Genomic DNA, 25760 nt, shown 5'->3' with positions numbered 1-25760 from the left:
TCCAGGCATTCTTTTTATTCATTTTGTATGTGACCTTTCGGTAGCGTGAGCCACCCACGCGTCTGGACCATTCCCAGCATTTTTCGTAGGCTTGGCCCGAGGAGAGTTAAATCTTATCTAGCGTCGTAAGACCTTCCTGTTGTGATCATCCTTTGGCTCGTTTTCAATTTATGTGTTCAAACCAATTTAGCCAGCGAATTATCGCATTTGGCACGACCATACTCTTGAAGATGCTTTTCCACGATTAATATCACACAATATCGCTCATGAATGTCATTATCTACCACAAAATTTTCGTCTTCCTGACGAGCAGAAGGCGAAACCCATCGCTCTAAAACGCAACCGATCTCAAGACGAGGTCGAACAAGATAAGAAGCGGAGCAGAGTGGGCAAAAGCGCAGATGCCAAGCAACATACGAAGGAAATTGTACAGTAACCGTCAGCCGGCGGGAAACGTACTGCGAAGCCCTTCAGCGACGTGGCCAGGAGTCACTTACGTGTGGCGATGGCGGATGGCAATTCTGCTAGCGGCAAACTAACGCTGGAGGTGTGGACCAGTGTTGAGGCTAGGCTGTCGGGAATGGTCTATGAACATCTCGTGGAGACCGGAGGCAAACACCCGGGACTCACTCTCCACTTTGATTCATCTCAGGTGGTCCGTGGTTTCCACGTAATAGCTTGCATGGACCAGTTCTGTAAGGAATTACTCGGTTCGTGTGTCGCTAAAATCAGCCACGCCTGGGAGGGCATTAAGCTCAAGATCATCCTTTACGACGCGATTCCCAGGAGACCGGTCGCTCACATCTGATTGCCGAAGATCCGCATGGAGAAGGACAAGATCGTCCATTTCCTGCGCCTTCACAACCCCGGGATTCCCATGGACGACTGGGTTGTTATAAAGGAGGAGGAACCTCAGATAAACAGCCAGCCCGTACTACTCCGCATAAACGAGGAGTGCCTGGAGGCACTAAAAAAGGCTGATTATAAAGTGTGGTTTGGAGTCAGGAATGCCAAAGTAGAAATGTTCCGCTCTGCAAAACCGGACGACGACCTTGACCCAATCGACGCCACCAACGAGCTGTTGGAGGAGATGACGATCGACAGTCCGACGGGGGCTGACAAACCCCCCACGCAAGCAGATCATGCTGAGGGTAACGCAGATAAATCTGCAGCACTCGAAGTGCGCCTCGGCTAATCTGCTTGTCTTCCTCTTAGAGGAAGACATCGACATCGCATTAATACAGGAGCCCTGGGTCGGAAGCGAGCGAACCATCAAAGGGCTCCAAAGCAAATATTTTAATTTATTCCACAGCACAGGAGACGCTGATCAGGCTAAACCTAGAGCATGTATTCTTGCGAGGAAGAGTCTGCACGCTTTTTTGTGCCCGGACCTGAGTTCCAGTGACCTAGTTGTGGTCAAGCTGGAGCAGGTGGGGGCAGAGAACGTGTATATTTCTTCGGCGTACATGGCTCACGACCGATCAGCTCCGCCAGAAGAACTACAACATGTGACGAATACCATAACACCAAAGAAAGCCAACCTGCTGATAGGCTGCGACGCGAATGCAAGGCATACGCTTTGGAGCAGCTCCGAAATCAATGAAAGAAATGAATCATTCTTTGATTTTATTATTACTTCAAATCTATCGGTGTGTAACAGGGGCAGTACATCAACTTTTCATTTCCCCTGCTCGGAGAACTGTGACGGTTGAGAGGAGGTCCTTGATATCACCCTAATAACCGACAACGGGATTCTTAGGGTGGAGGACTGGAGAGTGTCTGACCAGAGATCCTTCTCTGACCACAGTTGGATACTCTTCAGTCTAGATGTCGCCGCAGAGGTCTCCAAGCCCTTTGGAGACCCCAGGAGGATCGACTAGAGAAAGTTTGCTCAGGTAATTAAGAACAAGCTCTCCGGTGCGCAAATTGGTAGGATTGGCACGACAGACGAACTGGAGTCAAAGGTGGGGGTCTGGAGAAGGCATTTGATACCGCCTTCAAAGTCTCGTGCCCTGCTAAGTACAGCAAAAAGACCCTGCCACCGTGGTGGAACGAAGATCTCTCTAGTCTCAGGAAGCTGACCAGAGAAATCTTCAACATCTGCTACAGGCAAAAATACTGGCAGCCATACAAGGACTGCCTGAAGAAGTACAAGTCGGCCATCAGGACCGCCAAGAGGTGGTCTTGGCTAGACTATTGTCAGAACATTGAAAGCACTAGTGAATCCGCGAGGCTCAGTAAGATTCTGTCCAAGGAACATAAGAGTCCATCCTTCCTTAAAAAGTCGGAAGGCTCCTGGACGGAATCTTCTAGCGAAACCTTGGAGCTGCTAGTGCAAACGCACTTTCCCTCCAGCGAAGAGGACTGTGAGTCAGAACCTCGTTTGGAGAGTTTGCGGCAACCCCAGCTGTGCGAGACTATCAAATCGGTAATTACCGGGGATAGGATCGGCTGGGCTATAAACAGCTTCTCCGCATACAAATCTCCAGGCCCAGATGGCATAATGCCAGTCATGCTACAGAAGCAGCAGGAAAGGGTTGTGCCGTGGCTTGTTGAGATTTACCGGAGCTGCATCACTTTAGGATACGTACCGCAGTCCTGGAGGCGCGCACGGGTGGTTTTCATACCGAAAGCGGGCAGTCGCGGTCATGAGTCCGCGAAGGACTTTCGGCCAATCAGCCTGACCTCTTTCGTGCTGAAGACCCTAGAACGCGTCCTGGACATTCACTTAAGGATGATTATGGAGAGAACGCCTTTCTCTAAGTCCCAGCATGCCTACCTTAAAGGAAAATCTACAGAAATCGCCCTCCACGAGGTAATTGGCACGGTTGAGCGGTCGCTGCAGCACAAGCAGTATACCCTTGCTGCCTTCTTGGATATAGAGGGAGCTTTTAACAACATCAGTACCAACGCCATCAAGGAAGCCTTGACCGGTATTGGATTGGAGGGGTATCTCACGCATTGGATTATATCCATGCTGAGTACCAGGATAATCCAGTCCGATCTGGGAGGCAACCCCTTGACCAGAGCTGTGAACAGAGGCACGCCCCAGGGTGGTGCCATCTCACCGGTGCTCTGGTTAATAGTAATGGACAAAATTTTACGTACATTGGACAGCAGCGGGGTGAAGGTGGTGGCGTATGCCGACGACTTGGTGATATTAGTATCAGGGATGTTTCTGTCCATTATGAGCGACATCATGGAATGAGCGTTGCGAAAGGTTTGCCTGTGGGCCGCAAGATGCGGACTCAGCATAAACCCAACCAAAACGCAACTGATGCTGTTCACCACCAAGACAAGGATACCTGAATTCCATCTACCATGGCTGAATGAACAAAGATTGGTTCTTTCCTCTAATGTAAAGTATCTGGGTATTACACCCTGGATCCTAAGCTAAATTGGAGGTTGAACATAGAACTGAGGGTTAAGAAGGCCTGTATAGCCTTCTATGCCTGTAAGAGAACCTTTGCAAAGAAATGGGGTCTCCGGCCGAGGATGGTTCTCTGGATGTACACCGCTATAGTGCGTCCGATCCTGACGTACGGCTATATTGTATGGTGGCAGATTTTGAAGAAGAAATACAATAGAACGAAGCTTAATAGGATTCAAAGAACCGCGTGTGCAGGTGCTACAGGGGCTCTGCAGTCCTGCCCGGCAGATGCTCTCAATGTACTCCTGCATCTTCTCCCCCTAGACCTCCACATCAAATATGTTGCAGCGTGCAGTGCCGTCAGACTACGTGAGTCCGGATGCTGGGCAGCGAAGTTCTACGGCCACAGCAACATCCTAGATGAAATACCTCGAGAAATCTGGGCATCCCCCACGGACTATGTCACACGCAAGCTGAACTTCACGAGAAACTTTGCTGTGGACCTTCCAACCCCGGCAAAGTGGAAGACCGGCGGCGTGTTGCAAGACTATGACACGGTATTCTTTACGGACGGATCAAAGATGGCCTATGGAGTCGGCGCGGGGGTTTTCTCGAATACACACGGTGTATGCAAGTCGTAAGGTCTCCCAGGTTTCACCAGTGTATTCCAGGCGGAAGTACTGACGATATTGGAAGTCTGTCGATGGCTGGAGCGTGATTCGAGCCACAAGCGTAACATAGCCATTCTAACAGACAGCCAAGCGGCTATCAAGGCCTTGTACTCAACGACGACATCTTCCCGGTTGGTGGGGCAGTGCAGAGACACGCTCAACCATCTGGGCGGCACACTCAAGATCACTCTCCTCTGAGTTCCCGGGCATAGGAACATAGAGGGGAATGAGCGGGCTGACGAATTGGCCAGGCAAAGCTCTGCTCTTGGCAGTCCTTCGGGGAATACAGTCGGTGTTCCGCTGGCGACTGTCGGGGGCCGAGTCTACTCGCACTACCTAGCAGCCGCGGGCCTGAGATGGCAAAGGCTTACAAGCTGTGCCAAATCAAGGAGAATTTGGTCCGCTTATAACATAGCCCGATCACGAGAGCTCCTGTGCCAGACGCGTGCAAATGCATTCAAGATTACGGCGGTCTGCACGGGGCACTGCCCCATAGGGGACCATGCCGCTAGGCTCGGTTTACCCTACAACTCGCATTGCCGAAGCTGCGGAGAAGGAAGGGAAACCCTCATGCACTTTCTCTGCGATTGCCCAGCTCTGGCTCGAGTCAGGCACACTGGGTAAACCATTCTTTGGGGACCAAAGCGCTAATTGGGCTCCTAGGAGCGGCCACTGATACCTACCCTACCCCCCTGACCAGGAGGCGGTGTGAATATTATGCGGGCCCCCTCATTACATTTTTTACTAGAAATTGCTATTTTGTCGTTCATCATTTTTTATGGCTGCCTAGCATTGGGAACCATAGAAAGCAACATTATGGACAGCGCTGCGGTAGATAATGATAAGCTCACAATTGGCTGAGCGCATCAGTCTAAAGTACTGAAATCGTCTTGTTCTGGGCAGTTCGCTGTCACTCACAACAATCGATTTGTTGGGGTTGGTGTTCAGAAATTCTGTTTTCCTCAGATTACATCATATACCGTGGTACATAAGGGGATTATTCTACATTTGCACGAGTTGCTCGAGATCAACTTCGTTTTGAGACGCTTCTAAAACATCATAAAGTAGATTAAAGCTATATGGATAAAACTGGATATTGACTAGATCACGTGACAGTATCCATGACAAGAAAAAAGAAGAATACCGAGAGGCACGCAGCGGTTTTGATTTACCTACTATAATTCAAACTAGCTCTTTGGTTCGCTGCAGAACAGTATCGAGTGAAATAATTTTTTTCTAGGGCTAGTGTATGTCAGATGATGAGTTTATACATCATACGATCAAAGGTTTTCTCTAGATTCAGAAAAGTAACATAGAAAGAACGATACTCTTCGATAGGAATTTCGGACTGAAAAATTCGAAGCAAATCTTGGCGCAATTTTTATTGATCCCCGCTCGACCTCAGAGTACCTTCATATATTGTTGCTATTTACCCCTTGGTGGGGTATAAGTCGTCAACCACACTTACGAGCCATCGTTCAAGATTACCTGAAATGAGCTTCAGAGAGAGACGGCGCCCTTCTCTACTGTTTTGTGTCAAGTGCCCTTTGGGGCGTCCCACTCGTCGGCCTTCTTGGGAGAGTGGATTCCACTGTATAGCGTAGTCTGCAATGCAATTGCCGCACCTCCTTAAAGTGTGACCTATCCACTGAGACTTCCGCTTTCCAATTACAGTGCGTACGAGTGCCAGGCCTATGTGCTAACCAAGCTCTTCGTTTGGGTAGCTTACTTCGGCGCAGAAACACCTTTTCGCGAAGGCTTGGGGCTTTTGAATAATAGTGGAGTTCACTTCCCATGTACTACTCCCATATTGCCCTGAGAATGCCAAGGAAGGAAGGGAACCATCTGAGGCAGAGGAAGCAATGATTGAGACTGCGATCCGTAGTGGATCTTGTCTCTCGATTGCGGAGAATTAAAGCTCCACCCGCGCGTTATTTTTATTTTTTTATTTTCGGATTTTAGCTCGCGTATTGGTTATTTCGTTAGACTTTCGTCAATTCCCTTTGTTTGTGTATTTTCAAGATTCCATGTGAACCCATGCATCGGTATAGACACGTGAGTTTTTGTATAATGATACGTCAGGGATCGAAGCGCATAAAGCCGCCCCACCTCCGGCTTACATTCCCGAGCCTGGCTAGCACAGAAGCGAGCTAACACGTGTCGGCGGAGCACTTTGATGAAGCTTTGGTATTTGGGGGCAGGCCATCACAACACAACTTCGCCAATTTCTTTTCCTTCCCCCCAGGATGGTTGCTTGATCAACATAATCCTCTAAACATCATCACACGCCGCCAATGGGTCGGGAAACATCAGTTTGCTGCCACCGTCGGCAGAAACCACACGTCCTAGATTATAATCGACCACTTCGATGCTATGCCTATCAATGCAGATAGAGGGAGTGCGATGACCCACCAGACTGAGAATTTTGATTTTGCTGCTGTTTATCTTCAGTCCATCTCTAACTGCTCTTCTTTCCAATTCACATACATTTGGCCAAGATCCATGACCATGTGAGAAAGTAAATAGATGTCATCAGCGTAGTTCTTTAATGTGTCCCAGGATTATTCTATTCCCTTTGTCTTTGCTACAGCAAGGAACACACAGATACCCCTCCAGACCGTCAAGCCCAACGACTACTCCGTTTGAGTGCATTGATGGCCGAAATGGTTTCTTTTCTGCTTGGAGTAACAGTCCATACCCGCATGTTACGGTGACTAGCCTTTTCATACACAAGAGGGGGAACTTCATATACGGTTAAGAGCCATGGTGAAATGTTCTTTCCACCTCTTCTATTGCTCGTTATCGTGGATGAGAAGTCAGCCATTAACGTCCTTCACAAGACTATCGAAAAGTTTGAGACCACATGCAAGTTGTTTCTTGATGCACTCCGTCTCCCTCACCAGGCACGGAGCACAATACGTTGAACTTCCCGGAATTTCGCTTATTAAAGCGCATTATCCCCGTCTGCGTACAATATATCTGCAAAATAGCTCTCCAACTATCGATCGACAGCTGAGTCATACTTGCAGTCGATGTTGAACTTGGGGGGTCGCCGCTTTCCACCCCTACGAGAAATAGCGGACTCTTGTTGCGCATATCCATTAGACAACACCTAAATCTACTGCTGATCGGCACACGGTGTCGGTCAGTCCAAACTTCTGAGTTGAGATCACCCACCACCATCAAAACTTTAGGAACCCTCCTCTAAACTACGTGTAATTGCTCGTAGAAAACATCCTTCTCCACTATATTGGAAATCTCCGTTGGTACATAGCACTGTACAACTGTGATACTCCTTAACCTGGATCGGATTCGCGTCTACTAACATAGAGTAACTTGGAGGAGCCTTAAATGAGGCATTTTTCCCCAAACCAAATCAAAGAAATGGTCATGAAATCTCACGCGGTGCCTTGTTTCTAGTAGATGTTAAGTAGTAGAATGGTAGAAATAAATTGAATGTAGGAGCTTCTGTGATATCAATGGAAAGTCTAACTTTATCAGATCTTGTTCGGACGGTCTTAGATGAACAAATAGCAGCATACGAGGTCAAGCTTTAGGTTTAGTCCCACTCAACTTGTAGAGTCTGAATCCAGCATGATTCTTAAATATGAATGAAAGGGCGACTTGACGATTTTTTTTCTGATTTTTCAACTGGGTATTCCTAAAAATGGGCCCTTGACTTAAGTGTTTAATTTTTAGCCCCTACTCCTCTTTTTTAAAATTGTAGCCAATACTAAAACCTGTATGGTGATTCCGAAAATTCATTCTCTTTTTTGCGATGATTGTGATAGTTAAAAATTGCGTAAGTGAAATCATTTTCTCTCCTTTCCCGCGAAACATCGATTCGCGAGGAAAGCGTGTACACCTCACCGCTGGTATTATGCCCAGGATACCAACCAATAGCCGATGTTAAGGAGCAGTGACTTCGTAAATTTGTGAAAAGCTAACCATCAGGCAGGCAGTCTACAGGTTTTTACATCAAGCGTTTCTCTTCACCATGGGGTCGAGTTATCTGTTTGGCGCAAGTAATGTAAAGTAAAGAAATGTTGTGATGATCATCATGTTGGTTCTTGAATCGCTAGGCTTTTTCACGATGTCGAGGAAACCCTTAGAAATAGCAATGCCAGAATTATATTGAGCGCGTACACTGCTCAGGTAGAAAACTTGTCGCCGTTCTTGTTCCATGCCCTAGGTCTTGACCCCACAATATCGAGTTTCTTGCAGACTACCCTTTCCAAATAATCTTGCAGAATTCTTATTCTTATCAATGGCCGTTTCAACATTAAGCATGAACACATGGATCTATAATTGGAATAGTTTGCTTACGACCTGACGCCGTGATTGCAACAAAAACTCTCACTGAATCCCCAACAGTGTACCGCTTTATACTGTCAATTGTAAGGGACACTTTAGTGTTTTTCCGGCGCATTCAACGTATTTGGTCAATCCGGTCAGTCTCTTGTGAGACCTGTAATCAGATGAAATTAGGTAGGATTTAGCGGCGTTCCATATTTTATCTCTTATCCTGATTTCAACATTTTTATTTTACTTAACGTTATTAATTATACAGAGTGCGGCAGCATAACTTCCTTTTTTAAAATGCGCGCCACTCAGTTAGTTGATGTCATAGCGGAGCGCTAGTGGTCTCGTTCAAGAAGGGATACTCTAAAGTTTTGTCCCGACACGGTTCAGTCGCCATCATGCGTTGGAATAGTGAGGAGCGTACCTTTGCCGTTGAGGTTTACTTTTCGAGCGGATGTTCGGTTATTGCAACACAGCGTGCATTTCGGAATCGCTTTAATTTAGCCCCGTTGGCTCCCGTCCCAGACCGCAAATCAATTGTTACATGGGTCACTACATTCAGACAAACTGCAAGTGCGACAAAAGGAAGAACTGGAGTCCCTCGGCCCGTTAGATCACCTGAGAACATTGAAGCAGTGAGCGCGTCAATGTTGCGATCGTCACGGCGTTCTGCGCGCAAACACGCATCTGTCCTTGGACTATTCGATCATTCTGTGAGAAGAATTCTTCGTGATGATCTTCATTTTCATCCCTATAAGATGGCGATAGTGCAGGAACTTTCAGAACGTGACTTCAATTCTCGGATGAACGCATGTGAGCTTCTGCTTGATGTCGTTCCCGAGGGTGCTATTGTTTTTTTTAGCGATGAAGCCCATTTTCATTTGTGTGGATCGGTTAACAAACAAAATATGCCCTCCTGGGCTGACACCAACTCTCGAGAATTGCATCAAAAGCCTTTGCATTCACCCAAAGTCACAGTGTGGTGTGCAATTTCCTCAGCTGGAATTATTGGTCCCTGGTTTTTTGAGGAAAATGAGGTTACAGTGACAGTGAATTCGGACCGGTATGTAAACATCCTACAGAATTTTTGCTGCCGCACCCTGTACTTCAGAGTTCAACGTATTCAGCTTCTATTCCTCCAATTAATGAAAAGCAATCAGAAACAACATCAGAAATAAAAACAATAGTTTTAATGATGTTTTTACTTACAAGTTGTATAAAACACCTACCGTATATTATCCGCAAAAAATGATAATTACAACACACACTTTATAGTACAAATATCTCACAACTAGACAGTCTATTTATAATCCGCAAAGACAAAACAATTATTAAAAATGGAGATTTATAACAGATTTGCAATCAATCGGCTTTCTCATGGCTCATGGAATTGATGCTGCTTTCCTGCCTCAGTTTTTGTTTCAATTGCGCTACCTTCAATTTTGCCATGATTTGTGTTGAATTGTAAAGCCAGGTGCCCTAAGAGTCGCAATGGTTATTTATTTCAGATAAATTAATTAATGAAAAACAGAATATAATGCAAATTTCAATAAATACTTACAATCAAGAGCATACAATTTAGCAGAATCGGCACTGAAAACACAGTTGATATGAAGAGTCCATTACTGTCGAAGTATTGCTGACGAGAGAACAGTCGCCAATTCGCTGCAGCATATTCATTTATGCTTTCCGAAAAGTACACAAGAGATACTACGTAGGAGAATTGAAAATTTTACGTAAAATTGACAGTACAAGATTCGAAAAAAAAAAACAATTTATAAAAACCGAAAATTTGGCTAAAATTAATATTACATGTGTGTGTGTGGGTGTGTGTATGGTGGGGGAAAAGCTACAGCTTCTGAGCACTCAGGCCGTGTTGGCCCATTGTACTCGCCTCCCCCGTCTAACGGAATATTCCGGATTCGTTAACGTATCGCAGGATTTCCGTTAGTGGATGTTATGCTACCCGTCGCAATTGGAGAACATCGACATCAAAGATCTGATGCCTGATGCGTCCATAGGCGGGGCATTCACATAGGAAATGCTCCGTGGATTCCGCTTCCTCATTACAGGAGGGACACGTATCATCTTCGGTAATTCCTATTCTGAACATATGCCCAGCTAGTGAATTATGGCCTGTCAGAATGCCCACAATACACCTGCAAGTCCTCCTGCTTTTCGACAGGATAAACTTTGCGGTACGTATGTTCGGTTCTGGCAGCAAAAGTTTGGTGTGTCGAGCAGCATTTAGGCTCTGTCACCTGTCATTATGGGAAACTTGTTCCCAGTTTTTGAAAACAGATTTAGCCAATGCCACTGATACTCCAATTGCTGGCTCCGGTCCCGGCATAGGGGAGATTGACCCCTCTTTCGCTAAAGCGTCCGAGATTTCATTTCCCTCTATGCCACAGTGGCCAGGTACCCAGAGTAGTTCCACCGTATTGAATCTAGACATAAAGTTCAAACGGTTTCTGCATTCCTGAACGATTTTCGAGGTGATCAAAGGACTGCTCAATGCCCTCAGTGCAGCTTGACTGTCACTGCAGATTGCGATGCGCCCGCCCTTCAACCGCTCGTCAATCACCCAGTTTGCCACCCTTAGGATCGCATAAACTCCGGCTTGAAAAACCGTTGCATATTGTCCCAAAGGAAAAGCCCACTTCTCGTTTTTATTCGAGAGGTAGACTCCGGCTCCATAACCCTCTTCTGTTTTTGAGTCATCGGTGTAGAAGACTTCCGTATATCCCGCCACGCATTCCTCTGGGTCTTCCCAGTCCTCTCTACGCTTCAGGGTAACTTCACATCTTCTACCAAACAGATGTATGGGGACACGAGAATCGGAAGGCATTGTAAGAACTGGATTCAGTCCTCCCAGTAACTCTTCCAATGCTCTGTGCCCCCCACATCCGTTGTTTTCCCATAGATCTAATCGAATTAGTTTATGAGCTGCTCTCATTGCAGTGCTTTGAATAAATATATCCAGAGGCTGCAAATTGAGTAGTGCATTCAGAGCTGCGCCGGATGTCGTGCTCATGACACCAGTGATACCCAGACAAACAGTTCTTTGCAGTGCGGCTAGTTTACGGTGAAAACCTTTTTGTCTCACCTTAGCCACCACATTACGGATGCATATACGAAAATCGGCCTAATGATGCCAACGTATATCCACATTACCACATGAGGCCTGAGTCCCCATGTCGAGGCAAAGGTCCGTCTGAACAGCCCATAAGCTGTGAGAGCTCGTTACATCTTTACCTCTACATGTTTGTTCCAAAGAAGTTTTTTATCTAGAGTGACTCCCAGATATTTCACTTCTTCGGAGAGTCGGAGGGTAGTACCCCTTATCTCAGGGAGACAAAGTCCATCCAGTTTTCTCCTTTTTGTGAATAAAACCATTGTGGTTTTATTTGGATTAACTGACAAACCATGTCTAAGGCATCAGCTGTCTATCAAATCAACGGCACGCTGTATATTCCTACACACCGTTCCAAGATCCCGATCAACAGCAAGTACAGCCACGTCATCAGCATAAGCTTGGGCGTGTAATGGCATATTCCACAGAAGCGGCGAAAGCACACCTACTTGGGGGCAGCCCTTCGTTGCTTCCGTTGTCAGGTAGCGATCGACCCCTACCTCAGCGCACAACAATCTTTGCGTTAGCATAGCATGGATCCACTTAATTAAAGCATCATCAACACCATGCGCTCTGGCGGCATCACAAAGTTTTTGAAAAGGCGCACAGTCAAAAGCCCCTTCAATGTCTACGAATACCCCCATCGCGTACTCACCATTCAAAGTTGCATCCTCCATCTTTGTGACCAAAGAATGAAGAGCAGACTCACAGGACTTTCCACGTTGGTAAGCATGTTGGTTTTCACTAAGTGGGTGTGACCTAAGTGCGTTTCCGCGAATGTGACGCTCCACCAGTCTCTCCAAACCTTTCAGCAAGAATGAAGTCAAGCTGATCTATCTGAAGTTCTTTGGATTAGAATAGTCATCTTTCCCAGGTTTCGGTATGAAAACTACCTTAACCTGTTGCCAAGAAGAAGGCACGTAGCCCAGAGCAAGACATCCTCGAAAAATATTTCTTAGAGGTCGCTCTAAATGCTCCATACCCTCTTTTAGCATTGTCGGATAGATGCCGTCCATGCCAGGTGCTTTGAAATGTTCAAAGGATAGTATGGAAGCTCTCACCTTTTGATGGGTAACAACCGCTTTCGCAGTGTTCCAGTTCCCCTTGCAACGCTTGCGTGTTGAAGGGGTTGCAAGAACCGTCAACTCTCTCCCTACCACTTCTCTCACCCGTTCTCCCGGGTGGTGTACTTTCAGGAGGGTCTATCTGAAAGATACCTTCTGGCAACTTCTCGATGAAAAGACTTGTCACGTGCCTGCTGACGACTATATAATCATCGCCGGCGACCTTAATGGTCATGTGGGTGAAAAGGCAGACGGTAACAGGTGCCATGGTGAAAGGGGTTCGGAGCGCCCAATGAGGGTAGCGAGCGTATAATCGATTTTGCGGACACCCATGACCTTGTACTTATGAATACATGGTTCATCAAGCGATTGTCTCATCTTCCTACATTTTATAGTGGGGACAGTAAAACGCAAATCGACTATATCCTCGTAAGACACCAACATTTTACCACTGTCACTGATTGCAAAGTCGTTCCCTATGAGACCATCGCACCTCAACATCGGCCGTTGATTGCCGTCCTGCGAATTAAGCCCCCGATAAAACAGCGTGAGGAACGCACTGGCCCGTCGCGCATTAAATGGTGGCGATTTGATGAGAAGAAAGAAGAAACGGTCTCACTCATACGATTGCCAACCATTACGAATGTGGAAGAATCATGGAACCAAATGATAGACACGATCCACAAAGCGGCCTCTGCAACCCTCGGGGTCACCAAGCCTTTGGCTTTGGAATGATGATGTTGAAATGAAGGTCCGTGAAAAGAAACGCCTCTACCACAAATTTCTCGACGGTAAAACGCCTGCTAATTGGCAAATTTATAAGAATGCCAACCGGGAAGCAAAGAAAGCAGTGGCTGTCACCCGAGCGAACCAATTCAAAAATCTTTCCGACAAACTGGAGACTCGGGATGGCGAGAGAGATCTGTATCGACTTGCTAAAGCCATAATGCACGCACACAGGATATCGAACACTTCTGTTGCGTTAATGACAAGAACGGTACTTTGCTTACCAACCGTCGAACCGCAACGGATAGATGGCTAGAATACTTCGAGCAGATTTCAACTGAAGAATTTGCTCATCCTCCACTTCCACAATCATTGCCGACATTTGGACCAGTTCCACCAATCAGCGCAACTGAAGTCGAGGAGGCAATAAAACAAATGAAATCGGGGCAAGCAACAGGACCTGACGACATCGCATCTGAGCTCTGGAAAGCGAAGAGCTGGGACCCAACACTGTGGCTCAGTGAATTCTTTAACCGGGATATTCAGGAAGGAAGAACACCATCTGACTGGCAAGAAAGTACCACTGTTCCAATATGGAAAAAGAAAGGTAGCCCAGCAGAATGTTCAAATTACCGTCCGATCCGGTTACTTTCCCATATCATGAAGATTTTTGAACGCATTCTTGACAACCGTATTCGTGAAATCGTTGAAATAACCGTGAATCAAGCCGGATTTGTCAAGAACTGTGGAACTACTGACGCAATACACGCTGCGCGGTTACTCATGGAAAAACACCGTGAGAAGCATCGCCCTCTTTACATTGCATTTCTGGATCTAGAGAAAGCGTTTGACCGTGTACCACACGAACTCATCTGGTATGCTTTACGACAACACTTCGTGCCAGAAGAACTCGTGCGCTGGGTTCAATTGCTCTACCACGATCCGAAAAGTAAAGTTCGAAGTATGACGGGTGTATCAAAACCGCTTCATGTCTTTGTTGGTGCTCATCAAGGAAGCGCCCTCCCACCACTCCTCTTTGTTCTTGTTATGGACACCGTCACACGGGATATCCAACGTCCAGCGCCCTACACACTGCTTTATGCAGATGATGTTTTCCTAGCAGCTGATAGCAAACATCATCTCGAGCAATTTGTTCAAAAATGGAATGATTTCCTCATGCAACACGGTCTCAGATTGAATTTAAACAAAACTGAATTTTTGACGATCGATCCCCATGAAACAGGCACAATTACTGTCAGCGGCAGTGATCTGCCCAGAACTGAACGATTTAAATACCTCGGGTCAACGCTATCAGCCAATGGAGAACTGCGTTATGAAATTGCTTCACGCAAAAAACGCAACCTGGATGAAGTGGCGTTCTTTGTGATCGACGTATCAACGAACGTCTCAAATTTAAAATTTACCGCAATATCGTCCGTCCAGTCGCTCTCTGTGGTTCTGAGTGTTGGCCGACCATAAAAGACAATGAACGGCATTTTGCGGTAATGGAGACGAAGATGTTACGTTGGACTAGTGGCGTCACACGTTTAAATCACATACGAAATGAGGATATCCGCGATCGTTATGGGATTGCACCGATCGTGGAAAAGTTGCGAGAGAGGCGTCTTCGATGGTATGGTCACGCAATTCGTGCAAACGAGAATTCACTTGGCAAGATTGGTCTGAACAGCGAAGTCGATGGTAAACGACCAAAAGGCAGACCTAAACAACGGTGGCTTGATACGCTAGATGGGGATTTGAAAGCCTCGAGATTGCACCCAGATCAGGCATTCGATAGAGGCAAATGGCGAAGCCGATCACGACGAGCTGACCCCGCTTGTGAACGCTTAACGCAACCTGGATGAAGTGGCGTTGCAAAACTGATGTTCTTTGTGATCGACGTATCAACGAACGTCTCAAATCTAAAATTTACCGCAATGTTGTCCGTCCAGTCGCTCTCTATGGTTCTGAGTGTTGGCCGACCATAAAAGACAATGAACGGCGTCTTGCGGTAATGGAGACGAAGATGCTACGTTGGACTAGTGGCGTTACACGTTTAGATCACATCCGAAATGAGGATATCCGCGATCGTTATGGGGTTGCACCGATCGTGGAAAAGTTGCGAGAAAGGCGTCTTCGATGGTATGGTCACGCAATTCGTGCAAACGAGAATTCACTTCCCAAGATTTGTCTGAACATCGAAGTCGATGGTAAACGACCAAAAGGCAGACCTAAACAACGGTGGCTTGATACGCTAGATGGGGATTTGAAAGCCTCGAGATTTCACCCAGATCAGGCATTCGATAGAGCCAAATGGCGAAGCCGATCACGACGAGCTGACCCTGCTTTTGAACGGGACAAAGGCTCAAGAAAAAGAAGAAAGAACGGCGCAACAACCGGTATCCGGTTTAGGCCTGCCTTAATAAGGAACTCCAGACATCCCGGTTTTGCGCCGAGGTCCACCAATTCGATATCCCTAAAAGCTGTCTGGCGTTCTGACCTACTCCATCGCTCCATCTCAGGCCTCGTCTTCTTTCTACCATAGATATTCCCCTATAGACTTTCCGGGTGGGATCATCCTCATCCATACGGATTAAGTGACCCGTTGATTTTATCCTCTACCGGTCGTGGTATCGCTCATAGATTTCGTCATTATATAGCCTACGGAATCATTCATCCTCTTCTAGGGGGCAAAAAATTCTTCGGGGGATTCTTCTCTCGAACGCGGCCAAGAGTTCGCAATTTTTCTTGCTAAGAGCCCAAGTCTCCGAGGAATACATGAGGACTGGCAAGATCATTGCCTTGTACAGTAAGAACTTTGACCCTATGGTGAGACGTTTCATGCGGAACAGTTTTTGTAAGTTGAAATAGGCTCTGTTGGCAGCCAACAACCGTGCGCAGATTTCATCGTCATAGTTGTTATCGGTCGTGATTTTCGATCCTAGATAGGAGGAATTTTCAACGGCCTCAAAGTTGTAATCTCCAATCTTCATTGTTTCCGTTTGACCAGTGCGATTCGATGTTGTTCGTTCTTTTGGTTTTGGCGTTGATGTTGTTTATATATTGTCGGAAAGCGTGAGGATTTGAGGGTTAAGATAATATATGAATATATCTAGGTTTAATTATGGACGTTTGAAAGCATTCATTGTCCTCTCAAGTGTAAGCCAACTCACATAATACCAGAAACAAAACTATTTGGAATGTTCCATGATTCCTTGTTAGCACGGCAGTCGCGGTGGTGAGTAAGTGCATCGAAACCAGGACTATTAGCCACGGGTCCTTCCACTCGATCTGAAAACATCAAAACAATAGACAATCGTATTCCACCCCTTGATATTGACCAGCCACTTACACTCGCCAGGTACGTACTGAAATCTTTGATTTCATTGACTTCGATAAAGTTAGGATCTACCATTTTAGAAGCTAAATATGAACTAGAAGGAAGATGGCACTGACTTTTACGAGGAACTTTTCGCTACTTTTGCGTAGAGTTTACAGGCGGTCGCGGAATATTTACGTGGGATCGTCTGACAGGTCGCGTTCACAGCTTACAAGCGAGTTTGTTTGTTGTCACGTTGACGGTCGCATGATGCCGGCTGTTCGGGCCATAATTGCATGATTCTCAGCTGATCAGTGCCTCCATGCATGCGAGCAATAAGACGTTTGTGGTTTTCCAGGAGCAAATCATCCATGTTTTCATTCAAAACCGTTCGAATTTATTAAAAAATCATTCAGCGGACATAGATCATTCATAAAAGAAGGAATTGTGTGGTTGAATTTGCTCAGTAACTTATTTACGCATGCAACATATTGCCCGACATACTTTATCGCATGTCGTACGGCGTGTAAATCTCTCACTATTGTGAATAAAATCTTATTACACGATATCATGACATTTGCGTATGTCAATTCAGAAGTGCTCGCCATTTTATTGCTTGAAATAAAGAATATTTCGTGTTACTTAATTCCGTTGGGATTTTCCAACCATGTCAGCCAAAAACTCGCCAATCTGGACCCCTGAGAAGGTTTCCGAACTCATAAGCTTGTACGAGGCGAACGAATGTCTGTGGAATTTCAAGACAGCCGAATATAAAAATCGGATGAAACGAGACGAAGCGATTCGGAAAGTATGCGGAACATTAAACATTACCAAGGAACAGTTCGCCAAGAAAATTCACAACTTGCGGAATCAATTTAATTTTGAACTGAAGAAACGCGAGAGACGTAGCAAGGATGTTAAGGACAGTGGCTATGCCGTCAGGTGGGAACATTTCGATCGATTGTTGTTTCTGAGGAAGTTTATTTCGCACCGAGCTGGCTACGGAAACGACACGGTAAGTGTTAACAAATGAGAAGAATCACAAACTCTAAAAAAGGACTCGTTGAAGTGCACCTAGTAAATTATCTCATCAACCTAGCGAGTGGGGAGGTAAAAGACCATCTGACTGCTTAGAAAATACCATAGTTCCAATCCGGTTGATGTCCCATCAGCATCATCAACGGCGCAACAATCGGTATCCGGCTAGACCTGGCTTAATAAGGAACTCCAGACATCCCGGTTTTGCGCCGAGGTCCACCAATTCGACATCCTCAAAAGCTGCCTGGCGTCCTGGCCTACGCCATCGCTCCATCTTAGGCAAGGTCTGCCTCGTCTTCTTTTTCTACCATAGATATTGCCCTTATAGATTTTCCGGGTGGGATCATCCTCATCCATACGGATTAAGTGACCCGCCCACCGTAACCTATTGAGCTGGATTTAATCCACAACCTGACGGTCATGGTATCGCTCATAGATTTCATCGTTATGTAGGCTACGGAATCGTCCATCCTCATGTAGGGGGCCAAAAATTCTTCGGAGGATTCTTCTCTCGAACGCGGCCAAGAGTTCGCAATTTTTCTTGCTAAGAACCCAAGTTTCCGAGGAATACATGAGGACTGGCAAGATCATAGTCTTGTACAGGAAGAGCTTTGACCCTATGGTGAGACGTTTCGAGCGGAACAGTCTTTGTAAGCTGAAATAGGTCCTGTTGGCTGACAACAACCGTGCTTGGATTTCATCATCGTAGCTGTTATCGGTTGTGATTTTCGACCCTAGATAGGAGAAATTGTCAACGGTCTCAAAGTTGTATTCTCCTATCCTTATTCTTCCCGTTTGACCAGTGCGGTTTGATGTTGTTGGTTGGTTCGTCTTCGGTGCTGACGTTGCCACCATATATTTTGTCTTGCCTTCATTGATGTGCAGCCCAAGATCTCGCCTTGATGGCCGCCTGCTCGATCTGGATGAAGGCAGTTTGTACGTCTCGGGTGGTTCTTCCCATGATGTCGATATCGTCAGCATAGGCCAGTAGTTGGGTGGACTTGAAGAGGACCGTAACTCTTGCATTTACCTCAGCATCACGGATCACTTTCTCCAGGGCCAGGTTAAAGAGGACGCATGATAGCGCATCCCCTTGCCGTAGACCGTTTTTGATGTCGAATGGTCTTGAGAGTGATCCTGTTGCTTTTATCTGGCCTCGCACATTGGTCAGGGTCAGCCTAGTCAGTCTTATAAGTTTCGTCGGGATACCGAATTCTCTCATGGCCGGGTACAGTTTTACCCTGGCTATGGTATCATAGGCGGCTTTAAAGTCGATGAATAGAAGTTGCAGCTGTTGTCCATATTCCAACAGTTTTTCCATCGCTTGCCACAGAGAGAAAATCTGATCTGTTGCTGATTTGCCTGGAGTGAAGCATCTTTCTTGTGGGCCAATGATGTTCTGGACGTATGGGGTTATCCGGCCTAGCAAGATAGCGGAGAATGTCTTACAGATGGTACTCAGCAACATGACACCTCTTATAAATGCTGCACTGTGTGATATCTCCCTTTTTATGTATGAGACAGATAATGCCTCGTTGCCAATCGTCAGGAATTGATTCACTGCCCCATACCTTGAGCATAAGTTGATGAACCACTTGGTATAACTGGTCGCCTCCATATTTAACCAATTCGACTGTAATTCCATCGGCTCCTGGCGACTTATGATTTTTTAGCCGATGAATTGCACGGACTGTTTCTCCTAAACTTGGTGGTGGCAGTATTTGCCCGTTCGTCTTCAGTTGGCGGGGCCTCCAACTCGCCGATGTTCTGGTTGTTCAGTAGCTCATCAAAGTACTCAACTCATCGCTCTAATATTCCTATTCTGTCGGAAATCAGATTTCCCTCTTTGTCTCGGCAGGACGAGCATCGAGGTGTATAAGGCTTCATCCTGCTGACTTGTTGGTAAAACTTCCGTGCCTGCTGCGGTTGCTCCCTGTACTTTTCTAATTCACAGACCTGTTGGTTCTCCAACGGAGGGCGGAGTTCGTGATAAGTCTCCGCGCGTGCCCGCGTTCTTTGAGAATGCAACATTACTCAGTATGCGGCATTCTTCCGTTCCGCTGCTAGTTTACATTCATCGTCAAACCAGCCGTTCCGACTCCTTTTGCGGCTGCGGCTAAGTATGTTTGTGGGCGTATCAATAATAACGTTCTTCAGGTGGTTGTGGAGATCATTTGTTGATGCTTCATCTCCAGGTACTCTGTTGACTGCGGTTATTGCAGCATCCATTTCCCTCTTATAGGTGTCGCGGAGGGTTGTGTTGTGGATGGCTTCAGTGTTCACTCTCACCTGATTGTCAGAGGGGATTCTAGTTGGTATTGTTGTTCGAGCTCGGAGCACCATGCCAACGAGATAGTGATCCGAGTCTATATTGGCCCCCTATATATTCTGACATTCATCAAGGCTGAGAGGTGGCGGCGTTCGATCAACACATGGTCAATTTGGTTGAAAGTGGTCCCGTCTGGAGAGGCCCACGTATGTTTGTGGACCGCTTTCCGCGCAAACCAGGTACTTCCAACAACAATTTCGTGTGACCCTGCTAATTGAATAGTCCGCAGTCCGTTATCATTTGTATTTTCGTGTAAGCTATGGGAGCCAACGTATCGCCTGAATACGGGCTCCTTCCCTACTTGGCTGTTAAAATCCCCAAGTATGATTTTGATATCATATCTGGGACAGGCTTTGAGGGTTCGTTCTACTGCCTCGTAGAAGGTATCCTTCTCCGACTCTGCAGTCTCCTCTGTAGGGGCGTGAACGTTGATGAGGCTTATATTTCTAAACTTGCCTCGCAAGCGCAGAGTGCATAGCCGTTCGCTTATGTTTTCAAAGCCGATAACAAAAGATTTCATTTTTTGGCTGATTAAGAAACCTACTCCGAGCACATGGTTTACTGGATGACCGCTATATGCTCTTCTCCAGGAAACCGGTCCCTGTCCATCGCATCTCTTGCAACGCTGTTATATCAGCCCGATATTGGGACAGGGTATCGGCTAGCTGCTCGTCAGCTTCATCTCTGTACAGGGAGCGCACGTTCCATGAGAAAATGCGCAAATCGTTATTCCGTGTTCTTTGCCGGGTCCGTCGTTTTAAAATCCGTCCTGTCCGAGGCTCCTGTTGTGGCTTCGTAACAAGTTGTTTTCCGTGTAGGGTTGTTAGCCCTACCCAACCCCCAACCTGGAGGACCAGTTGGTACAATTTGTCCCGTTTTTAGGCGCGGGAGACTCGCCTTCATCCTTCTCCGTCTGCAGCTTTTCGTTAAGAAAGAGCTCCCAGCGATCACCACGTGGAGGTGGAGATAGGGTTTGGTAGTACAGCTGTTGGTGTTGGTTCAGCAGGCATTTCCCAGGTTTTATGTTCCATCGTGGGTACCAATCCACGTTTCGCCCTGGGACCTATACTACTCTTTGACCACTTTGGCAGGTTACTGCCATTGCCAAAACTGAGCGATTTAAGTATCTCGAAGGGCAGGTTACAGACATTGCCATGCAACACATGCAACACGGTCTCAGATTAAATCTGAATAAAACTGAGTTTTTGACGACCGATCCTCATGAGACAAGCACAATCACTGTCAGCGACAGTGACCTGCCCAGAACTGAGTGATTTAAATATCTCGGGTCAATGCTATCAGCCAATGGAAAACTGCATTATGCTTCACGTATTAGCGCAACCTGAATGAAGTGGCGCACTGCAACTGGTCGGCTTTGTGATCGACGTATCAATGAACATCTCAAATTTAAAATGTACAGCTTTGTCCGCCCTGTTGCCGTCTATGGTTCTAAGTATTAGCCGACTATAAGAGACAATGAACGGCATCCTGCGGTAATATAGACGAAGATGTTGCATTGGACTAGTTACATCTGAAAAAAAGATATCCGCGATAGATATTGCGAGATAGGTGTCTTCGATGGTATGGCCACGTAATTCGCGCTAACGAGAATTCACTAGCCAAGATTGATCAGAACATCGAACTCGATAGTAAGCGACTAAAAGGACGGCCGAAACATCGGTAGCTTGATACACTGGATGGTGACTTGAAAGCCTGGCGATCGCATTTAGATCAGGACTCCATTGAGTTGGCAGAGGTTTATTTTTGTTTCATAATTTATGATTCGTAAATATTGCCCTCCGTCTGTGTCCAAAATTGATATTATTTTGTAAATTTTAAACGAACAGTACGCATTTTAGCCGTTAGTGTCGGCTTTTTTCGTGGTCGTCTTGTTTGAAGACCTATTTCTTGTGGGCGTCTACGTACACTTCTCGACCTGATATTTATTTGATGACATTGCGAAAGTTCACTGCTTATTTGGTTGAATATAACTAGCCGGTTTTTAGACAAATTTCCTTTGAAACGCCCCGTTGTTATTCGATTCGCTTCTCCACTTCCAGAAGCTCTCTCCAAAGATTTACTGTTTTTATATCTGCGGAAAAACCTCAAAACTGCCACATGACTTCATACTACTTCCTTCCCGAGGGCGGTAAACTTTGTTGCGAAAAGTATGGAAGGATGTCATTGTTGTCTACGTTTTATAAAACTCGAACTAAAACTCTCGGAAAGAAAATCAAATCATCTGTTGAAGGATATGGAGGTTGACTACGGACCAAGTTTTCTTAGTACAACTCGCGCTGGAGAAGGGGTAGGAATACAACATTGATGTACACAAGATATTTACGGATTTGGAACAATTGTATGATATAACAGAAAAATATTGTATAATATTACGTTGAAGTCTGAAATATCACCGAAACACCTCCAAATTGTGAAAGTGGCATGACTACGACCGACTTTTAATCATGAATTAACTGACAACTTCCGACAAGTCTGGCTCCAACGCTCTTCAAGTTAGCACTTGGATATGTTGTGTGAAAAATCTGTTAGCACCGAAGTGATGTTATTCCTCAAATCAACAGATCGCAGGACATCAATATACTTGCTTAATCTTTAGGAACCCAGAATTAAATCTTGATCGACTAAACTGGGAAGTGATAGGTCTACGTATCACTGAAAATAAAACAAAATCTATGATATCGACATATCGCATTCAAAAAGTTGGTGCTACCCTTGTTAGCATCACCAATTTTCAAGGTTTTGTATAAAATAAAAGCTTGTTAAAATCGATTCACTGTCTATCGGTCATACGCACTTTTTCTTCAAAACGGCTACACCGATTTAAACGAAATTTTGTAAACATTCGGGCAGTATGAAAATCCACGCCCAGAGTGAGTCACATAAATTCACGAGGAGCTTAAGGGAGGGCGGCACATGCAAGGGGAGGATGTTGATTTTAGTTTTTACGTAAATTGTAAAGTACAGGGTGCGGCAGCATAACTTCCTTTTTTCAAAACTCAATAAAAACTATTGTATGCATCGGAAAATATTTATTTATTTTTTATAATGTAGGTACATGTCTAAAGTTTTTATTTACTTTGTTTTGAAGATCAAATCTGTTAGGTGACGTCCCCCATTCTCCATACATTGCGTAAACCCATTTCTAGCGTTTGTCATGACTCTTGTTAGCATAGCAGGTGTTATGTTGGCAATTTCTTCTTGGATGTTGGTCTTCAAATCTTGTAGGGTTCTTGGACGGTTCACATAAACACGGGATTTCAAAAAAAAACCCTATAGAAAAAAATCACAAGGGGACAGATCGGGAGAGCGTGCCGGCCATTCCAAATTGCCTCTAATTGAGATAAGGCGCTCTGGAAAGTGTTCCCTCAAAACAGCCATCGATGCTCTTGAAGTGTGTGCTGTTGCGCCGTCTTGTTGGAACCAAGTGTCCCCCAAATCCAAATTTTCGAGCCGTGGGGAAAAACAAATTCTGTAGCATGTTTACGTACCGGTCCGAATTCACTGTCACTGTAACCTCATTTTCCTCTAAAAACCAGGGACCAATAATTCCAGCTGAGGAAATTGCACACCACACTGTGACTTTGGGTGAATGCAAAGGCTTTTGATGCAATTCTCGAGGGTTGGTGTTAGCCCAGTAGCGCATGTTTTGTTTGTTAACCGACCCACACAAATGAAAATGGGCTTCATCGCTAAAAAAAAAACAATAGCACCCTCGGGAACGACATCAAGAAGAAGCTGACACACGTTCATCCGAGAATTGAAGTCACGTTCTGAAAGTTCCTGCACTATCGCCATCTTATAGGGATGAAAATGAAGATCATCACGAAGAATTCTTCTCACAGAAGGATCTGATAGTCCAAGGGCAGATGCGTGTTTGCACGCAGAACGCCGTGGCGATCGCAACATTGACGCTCTCACTGCTTCAATGTTCTCAGGTGATCTAACGGGCCGAGGGACTCCAGTTCTTCCTTTTGTCGCACTTGCAGTTTGTCTGAATGTAGTGACCCATGTAACAATTGATTTGCGGTCTGGGACGGGAGCCAACGGGGCTAAATTAAAGCGATTCCGAAATGCACGCTGTGTTGCAATAACCGAACACCCGCTTGAAAAGTAAACCTCAGCGGCAAAGGCACGCTCCTCACTATTCCAACGCATGATGGCGACTGAACCGTGTCGGGACAAAACTTTACAGTATCCCCTCTCGAACGAGACCACTAGCGCTCCGCTATGACATCAACTAACTGAGTGGCGCGCATTTAAAAAAAGGAAGTTATGCTGCCGCACCCTGTACTTAGCAGATTTGGTGTATGAATAAAAAAAAAGTTGTTTTTCCAATAATCCCTCTGAGAAAGTATGGTATCAAGTTTAGAAACGGTGAATTTACCTTTAAATTAACCATTATTTAAACACTAACTTTAAAACATTTCTGCTCAACGTCATTTCTCGAATTTTTCAGAATACCTTTCCCGATTCGCCAACGCCTTGCGAACATACAAATATTGAATCTGAAGAATGCGTTGAGGCAGCTGAAACCACATCATTCTTGAAACAGGAGTCTACTCAACAAGCAAACACGCAGGTGTATGAAACACAGGAAGCAGAACCCCAACAGAATCAAACAATTGAAATGCCTACAGCTTTGAACCTGATCGTCGAGGAAGATCATCAATATGTAGAGCACCCCCTTCAAGCGTCTACTCCGAAAGTGAGTGCAAGCCCCTTTGAGGCAAGTAACAGTACTATCATCCACCAAACGGTTGCGAAAAAGCCAAGACTTTCAAGAGATTCTAATTCAACACGCGACGAGTGTGACACTTTTGCAGAATTTGTAGCCAATGAGCTACGAAACCTGAGTAGTGATTTCTCAAGGAAAAAGATGAAGAGAAAAATCATGCAAGCAATGTTGGAAGTATGGAATGAAGAAGATGAAGTTAATATTAATATCTGTTTGAATTGAAATATGTAAGTGGGTTAAATTGTAAATATGTGTGATTTTATATACGATACGATATATGATATATGTACGATGTAACAGAAGGTGTCCGAAAATAAACCTAACTCCATCCAAAGAGTTATCTATTCTGGTCAATTCAGGATGATTTTCAAAAGAATCGCTCCGTGCCACTCTGGCACCTTGAGAGATGCTTTCTTCCAGTCGATTATTGGTATTTAACATAGACCGATACTTCAACATTAAGTTGGAAAGGCGCTGATCGATCTTTCTTCTTTTTTACTTTTGAAACTTTCGCAGATGATGATGAGTCCTAGATAACAACTCATAAGACAGGCCAGAACCGCCCGTGTTGCTACCTCTATTAGTTGATAAAGTATCAATTCCTTATCATAGAATCCTTAATTACTTTTTTGTTCAGGTTGAGACAACATTTTGGAACATCCAAAGAGGCAGCTACTGCAAAGTACGGGTCTACTAGACTACTAGTCTAGCTAGCAAAAAACATGCGCAACCAGAGGATTTTGCTATCAGCACTCTGAGAAGCGAAGTTGCCAACGCAGATTTGTGTCAGCATCTTCTTACACTTGGTGAAAAAACCTTAAAGGAAGTGGCACACAGCAATGGATATAGAAAAGCTGCAGCAAATGGTTTTCCATAATATAGATACCCAAACCCCGGTTATTTCGGTGCACCACTACTGACTTTGTTACCAAACAATACTCAGCAAACAACCAATGCATATTTGAATCTTACAAGTACTCACTTGGATACTAGCTTATCACCAGGAAACGGTCAAACAAAAGCTAACAGTAGTGTGCGAACAGGCTCAAAAG

At 45.4% G+C, this 25760-nt stretch overlaps 2 protein-coding genes across 2 annotated transcripts; one reads left to right on the top strand and one right to left on the bottom strand.

Annotated features, from left to right (window-relative positions):
* Positions 1-9518: 9518 nt before the first annotated feature.
* On the bottom strand, positions 9519-16834 carry LOC119647069 (transmembrane protein 18). Its single transcript, XM_038047827.1, has 4 exons — positions 16619-16834; positions 16440-16557; positions 9905-10053; positions 9519-9822 (listed from the first exon to the last, which is right to left on the bottom strand). Exons 1-4 carry the CDS (start codon positions 16679-16681, stop codon positions 9706-9708), a joined length of 447 nt encoding a protein of 148 aa, XP_037903755.1. The 5' UTR covers positions 16682-16834; the 3' UTR covers positions 9519-9705.
* A 124-nt stretch (positions 16835-16958) lies between these two features.
* LOC119647068 lies at positions 16959-25031 on the top strand. Its single transcript, XM_038047825.1, has 2 exons — positions 16959-17600; positions 24430-25031. Exons 1-2 carry the CDS (start codon positions 17253-17255, stop codon positions 24928-24930), a joined length of 849 nt encoding a protein of 282 aa, XP_037903753.1. The 5' UTR covers positions 16959-17252; the 3' UTR covers positions 24931-25031.
* Positions 25032-25760: the final 729 nt, after the last annotated feature.

This window comes from Hermetia illucens, chromosome 1 (genome assembly GCF_905115235.1).
Source record: "Hermetia illucens chromosome 1, iHerIll2.2.curated.20191125, whole genome shotgun sequence".
Lineage (NCBI taxonomy): Eukaryota > Metazoa > Arthropoda > Insecta > Diptera > Stratiomyidae > Hermetia > Hermetia illucens.
Note: the sequence above shows the minus strand (reverse complement) of the source record. Positions and strands in the feature narration are given on the sequence as shown.